The sequence below is a fragment of the Nicotiana sylvestris genome, chromosome 6, assembly GCF_000393655.2.
Source record: "Nicotiana sylvestris chromosome 6, ASM39365v2, whole genome shotgun sequence".
Taxonomy (NCBI): Eukaryota; Viridiplantae; Streptophyta; class Magnoliopsida; order Solanales; family Solanaceae; genus Nicotiana; species Nicotiana sylvestris.
The window spans coordinates 28,263,591-28,274,670 of record NC_091062.1 but is presented as its reverse complement, the minus strand read 5'-3'; the positions used below and the strand labels follow the sequence as shown (position 1 = coordinate 28,274,670).

The 11,080-nt window shown below is 35.8% G+C and overlaps 1 protein-coding gene across 7 annotated transcripts; it reads left to right on the top strand.

The window, feature by feature from the left end:
* Nucleotides 1-3,670: 3,670 nt before the first annotated feature.
* On the top strand, nucleotides 3,671-8,550 carry LOC104214477 (uncharacterized). 7 transcript variants are annotated; one of them, XM_009764150.2, is made up of 7 exons: nucleotides 3,671-3,897; nucleotides 5,587-5,714; nucleotides 6,696-6,942; nucleotides 7,017-7,412; nucleotides 7,483-7,590; nucleotides 7,843-8,012; nucleotides 8,157-8,550. In XM_009764150.2, the coding sequence occupies exons 2-7, from the start codon at nucleotides 5,628-5,630 to the stop codon at nucleotides 8,349-8,351; spliced, it is 1,203 nt and encodes a 400-aa protein (XP_009762452.1). In that variant the 5' UTR covers nucleotides 3,671-3,897; nucleotides 5,587-5,627; the 3' UTR covers nucleotides 8,352-8,550. The 7 variants fall into 7 exon arrangements, with proteins under 7 accessions (XP_009762452.1, XP_009762449.1, XP_009762450.1 ...); XM_009764147.2 differs by having other exon boundaries at nucleotides 5,564-5,714; XM_009764148.2 differs by having other exon boundaries at nucleotides 5,544-5,714.
* Nucleotides 8,551-11,080: the final 2,530 nt, after the last annotated feature.

The following is an 11,080-nucleotide window of genomic DNA, read 5'->3' as shown; positions in this document are numbered from 1 at the left end:
ATATCCTTGAAACCATAATATAAGTTTAATTGTTACTCGAATTTTAGGGTCAACAGAGTTCCTAAATAAAAAACCCATGACCAAAAGTTTCCTGGAATTAGTTGTACTATCAAGGGACTATATTCCAACGTGTGAAAACTAAAACACAAATGATTATTGGTAATTTTATTAGTATTATGATTATGTACTTTAATTTCGCCGCTGAGGAAGTTATGTGTATACGGTTGAAATCAGGTATGCCCGATTTTGTAGGCTCGGGGAGTTGCTTCGAGAAAAAGCTTAAAACGGACCTGGCTCGAGCTCGATGGCGGAGTATAGAACTGGAAGACCGAAGTGCTCGATGCAAACCAAGTCCGAGTATGACCAACATCGAGATGATACCGTTATGGTTTAGTAATAGAAAGAGCGAGATTCCCTCAACGGGCCGAAGATCCCGGCGTAAATTCCGGAACGGATTTGTACTTGGCGGTTAGACAACTGTCCAATAAGATTCTCTACTATAATTAGAAATATACCTTACTTAGGACCCCCTATTATATAAAAGGGAGCCCATTCATTTGTAACACATTATTCAGTGACAAGAGAATATACATTCTTCATTTTTCTTGCTTACCATTCATTAGAGTTGCCTTATAATTTTGTTGTTCTTTCTAACCTACCTCGAGGACACCATAACTCGAGGTCAAGACTTGGCTTGCACACTGGTTTGACTTGCTTTATTTCTTCAATTTAGATATTTAATTCCTTGTTTACCGATTGGTATTGGACTAAATCACGTATCTTTAAAACTACAAATAAGTTTAATTGTTACTCATATTTTTGGGTAAACATTATGAAGATCTACAACAACAACAATAACATACTCAGTATAGTCCCACAATTGGGGTCTGGGGAGGATAGAGTGTATGCTGACCTTACCCCTGCCTTTAAAAAGGCAGAGAGACTATTTCCGGAAGACCCTCGGCTCAGGAAGGGGAGGGGGGGGGACAACAACAAGCAAACCGATATGACAACCAAAGCAAAATACAAAATTAGCAAAAGGTAATGCAATCAGAAAACTGAAACACAAGACAACAAAGCTACTGCTACAAACAAGGACAACACTCGACCATTTAACTCTTTACCTTTATTCTCAATCTCCATACCTTCTTATCCATGGTCATGTCCTCAGTGAGCTGGAGCAACGTCATATCTTGCCTAATGATCTCTGCCCAATACTTCTTCGGCCTGCCTTTACCTCTCCGTTGGCCCTCCCATGTCAGCCTCTCACACCTCCTCACCGGAGTATCAATGCCTCTCCTCTTCACATGCCCAAACCATCTAACTATTGCCTCCCGCATCTTGTCCTCTACAAGGGCCATACCCACCTTGTCCCGAATAACTTCATTTCTAATTTTATCTAACCTGGTATACCCGCACATCGACCTCAATATCCTCATTTCCATCACCTTCATCTTCTGGACATGGGATGTCTTGACCGGCCAACACTCCGCCCCATACAGCATAGTCGGTCTGACCATCGCTCTATAGAACTTACCTTTAAGTTTTGGTGACACATTCTTATCACACAGAACATCGGAAGCGAGCCTCCATTTTATCAACAAACAAAACCAAATAGCACATTTTATCCATACGTGCAGCAGAAAGAAAAAGATTAATATATTGATGCGTACCTCCACAAATTAATGTAGCTGACACAATTACTTTTGCATTGGCCTTTGAGATAATGCAGAGCTATCTTGAGAAGGTTCAAAACCGAATGAAGAACCATGTTGATCTAAATTGTCGCTTGTGGAATATCAAGTTGGGAACAAGGTAAATGAAGATTCCAAAGCAATACTTATTTGCGAGGACTCCTATCTGCTGCTAAAAACATAGGAGCTTTGCCCATTCAAAACATATTGAGAAAGTAGCGTATCGTGTTAGTATCACTTCTTGGTGGAAGATTTATCATATTTTTCATGTTAGTTTGCTTAAACCTTTCTAGGAAGACAAGGATGACCTCTCAAGAAGCCAGCTCACTAAACCAACATCGAGAAACATATCAGTGAGAAAACGAATGATAGAAGCTCTACTTGATGACCAAAAGACCATAAGAAATTCTTGGTGAAATAGAGAGAATATGATGCAGAGGAGAACACATAGAAGAAAGTTAAGCGTCAATGCTTTCAACAACCTGGTGGATGACTATCATGCAAGGAAGGTGTCAAGCACGTTGCTAAATAGGTGCGGAAGAATGTCATAGATTACTTTTGAGATATGCCCCATGACCCCTTAGCTTATCGCGCTCCTCGGTGCCTTGACGAAGCTCCCAGCGCACGATTCCGTGGTCTTGGTGGCGCATGTGCCAATGTCGTCCTATCGATAGCCCGCGTCCATCAGAAGGTAATTTAAACATCTCCCTTCAGCAGGCAGCGTTCGTGTGCAGCCAACGACTACAAGCAGATACCTTCTCCCTTTTGTTCTAGTTTACGTGAACCTATTTCCTTTTTGGTCCGTTCCTAAAAAAATGACCAATTTCTAAATTTGGTAACAATTTAGTTTAAACTTACAATTCTACCTTAATGAGAAGCTTTTATAACCACACAAATATTCTGGGCCCCTTTTTAACTTGTTTAGGATTACAAATTTCAAAAGTTTTCCTTTTTTCTTAAACTCCGTGCTCAATCAAACATATTTACATAAATTAAAATGAAGATAGTAGTAATTAACTAGCACCCTCGCGGAGCGCGCACCATCTGAAGCTGAGAACACGGACGCGTCCTCTCCCAGTGCAATCCATTCGACCAACTTTTCCTTTGTAGAACTTTAGGTCATTTTTCATTAAATATAGATTAGCTTTACTTCGTTATTTGCATTATGATTTTCTAGCTTATTTAAATCATCTTTTGTAACTTTGGTGTGTAGTAGTCGAAGTTTTCAATAAGCATTCAAATTTCTATATCGGTGTCTCTCTCGTGGTACCACATTGACTTCTTGTTATCTTTGCTCTCTTTAATACAAATAAAACTTTCATTCAATTCTCTCTTTGCATACTATGATCATGATATTGGCTTTTTTGTATAACACTAACCGTCTAGTGTATCATATATAATGGACCTTCGATTAGCAAAAAGTAATCACAAGAAAGTTAGTTGCTTTGTCTTACATTGTCCTTCCAAAATATCTCGGTCGAGCCAGTACTAATGTTACCCGACATAAATATTTAAGTATGTAACTTTTTTTATTTTTTTTAAATGTTGGTGAACAGAGTAGCCAATAGAAAATGTATGGAAAGTGTATATATCTGTTGGAATAACTAAAATTTGTACAAACTAGTTTGCATATAATCTTAATTTATGTGGTGATGTTTGATTAAACACGAGATTATATAATTTTTAAATAAAAAAGTATGATATTTTTTTTGGAACAAATAAATAAAAAGAAAGCATCGACAGATGTACACGTTAGAGTAATTGTTATTTAATAGATAAACCTTGCGAATTATTAAGGACTTGCACAATTTGTAAGCAATGTAGGAAATGGAAATGGATAAGTACGATCAAGCTTTTTCTTTTTCTTGTGTTTTAATCTTTCTTCCAAGTAAAATACTCTTCATTAAAATAGAAACTACTCCTATTTTATTACGTATGACTATCGTTTCTCGCTGATGTTACACAATTCATAAGGCAGGCTTTTTTGCACACGTGTCGACAAAGAAACCAGGCGGAACTCTCTCTCCCTTTACGTTTCTCGAAAATTTTCCAACTCAACAAAATTCCCCCAACTCATCTGTTTCTCTCTGTCCTACTTGTGTTGTGCTTTTTGTTCTCAATCGTTCTAGCAAAAGTTTACCTGTCTTGAAAAAAAAAATACCAGGACTCACTTTTTGCTTCTGGGTATTCTTATTATTAAACAGTAAGTTCTTATGCTTCAACTATAGTGATCATTTCCTATACTAACCAAGCTGCTTTTTTAATTTTTCTTTTGTAATAGATAGATAGTGATAATCTAATAAAGCTATATATTGTATATTTGCTTTCTGTTTTGTGGGTATTGTTTCTTGATCATGGCGATGATGAATTTTACCTGTTTCTCTTTGAAGAATTTTAGGGGCGGAAGTATAGTTTTTTTTTAGTACATACTTGCCTTTTCTTTTGTGACCAGGAGGTCACGGTTCGAGGGTAAACAGTCTCTTGCAGAAATGTAGGGTAAAACTGCGTAATTGTGGTCCGAGCTACCTTTTGCCTTTTCTTTTGTGGGGTTTGATGATAATTATTTGGTTGTTGTATATATTGAACTTTGCTGGTGGGTTTTATTTTATGTGCTTATCGTTTTGAAAGAAATGGATTGATATATCTTCTCTATGTGAAATTTATGGGGTTTTAGGTAAAGTAGCTTGCTTTGTGTCATGTTTTTGATGAATTATTTCATGGGTTTGGAATGCTTTTGTTGTAAATTTGGTATGAGGTGTAGTTTGGGTAATACGGAAGCTCCTTAAACCCTTTTGTTGACTTTAGCTGACCGAAAAGGCTTTGGAATCTTGATTACTGCAGATATTCCATTTTGTCCATTTGTAGGCCAAAAAGTTGCTCTACATACATGAAGCATATGGTCCAAGAATTATAGCTGTGCAAGTTTTTTAAGGAGTTCTGGGTTTTGTTATTTGTATGATGAATCACTAAAACGTCATTCCGTTAAGAAACCCCTTGGCTGCACTCAGAGGTGGATCCAAGATTTAAGTTCTACGGATTAAACCTATTATAGTTTTAGACTTATGGTTACCTACTAACTTATCAAAAAATTATGGTTACCTACTATTTGTTGCATTTTTAGTGGAGCTTTGTAAATTTATGCGCCGCGTTAAAAGTACTAGTTCAGACGAACCCGGTAATGTAAAGCTGCATCCGCCCCTGCGCTGCACTTGGCTGCCATCATCATCTTATTAAAAAAATTCCATTCTTGCCTTCTTTATAATTATCTAAGATATCTGTTTTGCTGATTGATTTGTGAAACTTATGAACGGCTGAAGTTTTGATTGTTGAAACACGGGGTGAACTTATCCGGTGAGCCTATCAAATGACTTCTCTTAGTTAAATGGTTGAGTTTTTGGACTATTTTGTATTCTTTTACTTGATCGGTTCAATGACTGTTAATGTAGCAGTAGGTCGGATCATCCTATTATAAGAATACTTACCATGTCCCTTTAATCCAGAGAAATAAAATAATGTTACAAATAGACGAGCTTGTGCTATTTATATGCTAATTCAAAGCATTCTGATTTAGTTTCAAGTTCTGTTTAGAGAGTTTCAACTGTACTGTTATAATTCAGGTAAACAATGAACAGAATTTTGCTAATACTAATAAATGGTTCTATGAGTGCACCGTTTGAACTTTGTTGTGGAGATTGGATTATTTGTGTCTTGTTTATCTTGGGGCATCAATTTTACATCAGTGCGGTGATTTAGAGAGGGGGTGGCTCATGCATTTGATTGAAGTTGGCGAATAATCTTGCTCAAGAGAATTTTTTTATTTATGATCTTATACAAGCTCTAATAGTGCAGCAACTTGTCGAGTTCTGCAGCTGAAAGCTATATCATATTGCAGTACTTTGTTGAATCCCGGAAAAGGTATCAAAGTGTTATGCAATGGATATGAAAGGTATATCATGGGTTGGAAATATATACCACAAATTTGAAGCTATGTGTTTGGAGATGGAAGAGGTTATGTACCAGGTAAACTTCATTCCTCTCTAAATTAACTTTTCTTTATTCCTGTTTAACTAGTGACAACATATGTTCGATATATCCTTTGTACCCAACTAATAGGTGCTTGTATCTTTTGTTACAAGGAAAAAGACATTGGGTTTAGTAAGAGGAAAGTCTAGATAAAGACTATACAAACTTGCCCCTCATTCGTTGCCCATAATACTAGCCTTATTTTATTAGAAATTTGTTGTAGGTTGGACATGTTTGATACTTCAACTTGTCTCAATGATTAACAAAATGCTAGAATTGGCAAAAACTATATCCTGACTTTTGCAGTTAGGTGATAGCATTGTACTTCAAGTTCTGCATGACAAGCAACTTCCTATATTTATATGGTTTAAGGATTCCTATATTTATATGGTTAGGAAGGGATGCCTTGGAGCAACGGTAAAGTTGTCTCCGTGTGACTTATAAGTCACAGGTTCAAGCCATGGCAGCAGCTACTAATGCTTACATCAGGATAGGCTGTCTACATCTTACCCCTTTGGGTGCGGCCCTTCCCCGGATCCTGCGTGAACGTGGATGCCTTGTGCGCTGGGCTGCCCTTTTTTTTAGTAAGGATTCATACAGCTGATCCCGACAAGCTTAGCAATTGAGGCGTAGTTGTTGCAGTACTGCTGATCTTGTCTTGAGTTTTATTAGAAGACTGCTCTCTTTTAGTTTAAAAAGAAATACTACATTTATTTCATTTTTCCATTCACATGAAATTTATGTTTGCTACTTTCTGAACTCTTGAGTTGGTAAACTATGTTTCATTGGAAGGATCGGGTGCTTATCATGTTAATGTATCAAAAGGAGTGATACTACATTTGTTTTTTAATAACCAAATTGGGTCAATTGCATCTTGAACTTGTTCATAATTTCAATGTGTAGTATCTTTTATTCACCTTGCACTACTTTGACCAATTAAGCATTCACCATCGTAACTGGGAACACGATATATCACAGGACACCGTTAGATATGTTGAAAATCAGGTGCAGACTGTTGGTGCAAGTGTCAAGAGGTTCTATTCAGATGTGATGCTAGATATGCATCCTCATTGTAACATAGATCCCGTGAAAGTCGCAGCTACTGACTTGTCTCTGAACCCCTATGCTCACACTGAAATCAAGAAGAAGCTGAAAGCAAACCTTAAAGGACACAACCCGAGGGGAATTACTAAGAAATTAATTGATGATACTCAAGTGATCAAGGGTAAGGATACCGATTATCAATCATTTTAGTGGCCCAGAAAAAAACTGCTAGTAGACTAATTTATGACGTGTCAGGGAAAAGCAAAAATGGAGGAGTCTATAGACGTCAAAATGTTGGGATCAAAGAGATTGTTAGAGATAGTCATTCTCCATCTAAGAAGTCTGATGCTATCTGTCTCGTCTCAAGGGATGCAATCAAATTTTCCTCAGTTTCTAAGGTTAGGGGAGATTTTGAAGTGGCATCTGACTGCATGACCATGACTTCGCCCTCGGCCTCAGTTAAAGGACATGATTCTGTAGAAGCAACAAAGGAGGTTTACAATCATATTATGGATACAAATGTGCCTGCTGCTGGAATCTCGAGTAATGCTGCAGCTTCTGACATGAGTTTATCAGTTGAATCTGTTGGGAAGAGTCAACCAGATCTCAGAAACACAGCCGTTATTTGTGACTTGCAATCAGACTCTCATGGTATATGTGTTTAGCAGTATTCTGTTTTATTTTTCTCACTCCTTTTCTATGTTAACTTCTTATATGGCAGCAGATAGGCATACGGACAAGGAGTTGGCAGGTGAGACTGGATCAGAAATTAGCAGTAATACTCACAACGCTGAGGTTGCTCGTGAGGAGCTCAATAAATCCCACGGAGGTACTTACAATATTTATCAGTAAAAAAGGATTTCCTCCTTTCTCTTTTTTGCTTCCATTTTTCTGTATACCCGTAATGCTAGACTCATTATTACTCTGATATAATCTTGGAGAGTAGGTTTTATATCTTTTTTTATGCAACCGACCAGCATACTCCTGCTTTTCAGATATTTCCATCCTGATTCCTCAAAATTGCACCTTTATTAAAATCCTCTCTCATTCTTTTTGTGTCTGCTGATGTTATCTTTTACAGAAAGAACAGATAGATATTGTTCTACTACACTGGAGAAGTATGATTTAAACGAGTTCGATGTGGAAATTGTAGAGCAGTTTGATGAATCAAATTTGGGGGGAACATGTGTTCTGGTTGATGGGGGCAGGCTTCATATTCCCCAGGGCTCAGTCAAACGGAAGTCGTACAAGGTCCCATTTCCCTCTCCTCCTTCCCCTCGTGTTATATTTGCATTTCTTGCTTTCTATTTATATGGTTTTTGTTGGTTTGGTTGTGGTGGGAGGGTGGTTTCATCGCGAATCTAGATTTTGTTGACAGTTCAGTTATTTTCTCAGAAGAAGCTGCGGGAAGTATTTTCTACGAAAAAGAAGGCGACGAGGAAAGAGTATGAGGAGCTTGGGGCATTACATGGAGATCAACTGCCTAACCTAGAGGATGAAGACAAGGTGATGCAGGTTCACGCCGCGAACGCGAACACAAAAAAATTGTCAGCTAATGATCATTCTGAATCTGAGTGGGAGATTCTGTAGATATAATGCTACTATTAATAGATGGCTTTAGTGTTTCTTTTGCCAGTCAATAGATGGCTTTGTACAGAAAACCAAGATAAAGAGGAAGCAGCAGGTGTTGTTATTATAAGCCAATTGTTCTCCTTATAAAATGTTATACTAACTAATTTGAGAATGAACATAGACTCCTACTGAAACTAGTTAAGTTTGGTGTCTTCAACTTTGTGAATTATGAAACTAGTTATGCCATATGTAGCTCTCAACCGGTGACCAAATTAAAACGCTTTTCAACAATTTAATTTTTCTAATGTTATGTACTCCTACTGAATTTGTGCTGATCGAGGGTTACGAATGGGTCTTAAAATGTGTGAAAGCAAAACATAATGTATTAATCTTTGAGACATTGGCTTCCTTTGCCTTTAAAGTCCAGCCAGTGTCAAACATCAAGCAAAAATATTCAATAACAAATCATTTCACAGTAAATAATAGTTGAAGTCCTCTAGTCTAATGTTTTACTTACTACTTAGCCTAAGTTGTTTCAAGACACATAAACAGTGGTTTAATTCTGCGTGTTAATGATGTATAGTTTCTTACATCATCAATCAAACGGGAACTTTCCATAACTGTCACAGTTTAGAAGAAATATAACAAATTCTTAGCATGAAACCCAGTATTACAGTTGTGGCAGGAAAATATTTATATTTGTAGCACACATTTCCATTAAAATAGGAATATTAATTATTAATCCCTAAACATAAACAAATTGAATGAAAAATCAATAATTCTTTGTACAAAAATCATGCCTTTTTTTTCTCTCTCTCTTTATCTATTATCTTTCCTTCTTTACCTTTTGGGGTTTTCTTCTTAATTTTATTTTCTGCCGAAGCCAATATATCTTCTAAATTTGTTCCATTCCTTTTCTTTTTAATTGTCTTTTTCTTAAGTTTTTCTCTTCCTTCTTTCTTCTTTTTTTTAACATAAAGATATTACTTCAATAATAATATATGCTAATTTATACAAAACGTATATATAAAAATATACATTAAATTAACACATATAAAATATACAAAATATATACATAAAAAATACATCTTCAATTAAGATGACACTTAGACATGTGAAATATACATAAAAAATATGTCTTAAATTTAATTAAGATGACACTAGATATAAATATACAAAAAAAATATACATAAAAAATACATCCTGAATTAAAATGGCAGTTGACAAAAAAAAATATATTTGAAATATACATTAAAAATACATCTTAAGAAAAGGTGGAACTTCACAAATAAATATAAAAAAAATATATATATATATAAAAATACATTTTGAATTAAAGTGATACTTGATATACAAAGTATAAAAGACGTATAAATCAATACATCTTGAATTTAGGTGCCATTCACATGTGCATAGATTTTCAAAAATGGAGTGAAGAAGATGAATGTTGGAAAAGGAGATGGAGATGGAAAAAAAGTACTTATCGTGATTAGTATAGTCAGTTAACTTATTAAATATTGAGCTTAATTTTTATAATATGCTAATAATGAAAAAAAGTGCACTTTATGGAATAAACAAGAAATGATGCTATTTTTTTAAATAATAGTTAAAAAAGGATCAAGCGTGTAAAAAATTCTTTCAAAATTTTTCGTGTGCTAATGTCCACGCCATCTTCATGAATTCGTACAACGGGCTTCGGATCGCCTAAAATTTTGTGGGACCATCAGAAACGATATAATAAACAATAGTCATTGCTTCGCCATGTTCCTTATTTTTTGACATTTTAGGACCATAACACAGGAAGTCAAGACGATTTTTATTCTTTCGTGTGTTAATATCCATGCTATCTTCATGAATTCTAGCGCCGAGCTCTAAATCACATAAAATTTTCTGGGCAATGAACAATAGTCATTGCTTTGACATGACTATTCCTTATTTTTTGGCATTTTATGATCATATAATAGGAATTCAGGATGATTTCTAATTTATCGTGTGCTAATATCCACGCCAATTTTAAGAATTTGGGCGACGGTCTCCGAATCGTAGAAAAATCTATGGGCCCATAAAAATTACCTAATGAACAATAATTATTACTTTTCCATGATCGTTTCTCATTTTTGGCGTTTTAGGGCCATAAGGAATACTGGATCATACCCAATTTTCGCCCGAATTCATACAGATAGTGTGGGTTGTAGCACATAAAAAATTGAAAATCGTCCTAAATTCCTGTTTTATGGTTTGAAAACACCAAAAATGAGGAACAATCATAGAGAAGCGATAACTATTGTTCATTAGGTCGTTTCTGATGAGCACGTAAAATTTTAGGCAAGTTGGAGCCGGTTCCCCGAGTTCATGCAGATGACACGGACTATAGCACATGAAAAGTCAGAAATCGTGTTGAATTCCTGTTCTATAACACCCTAAAATACTATAAAATGAGGAACGTCCATGGCGAAGCGATGTATATTGTTCATTAGGTCATTTCTGACTGGCCCTCAAAATTTGAGGTGATTCGGATCCGGTCGTCTAATTTCATACATATGGCGTGGACTATAGCACAAGAAAAAATAAAAATCGTCTTGAATTCCCATTTTATGGTCGTAATAAGTCAAAAAATAAGGAACAATTATGACAAAGCAATGAGTATTGTTCATAAGATCGTTTCTGATGGACCTATGAAATTTCAGTCAGATAAGATCTATGAAAAAACTCCTAAAAAATTAGCATGTACATTAACTCACGAAAAA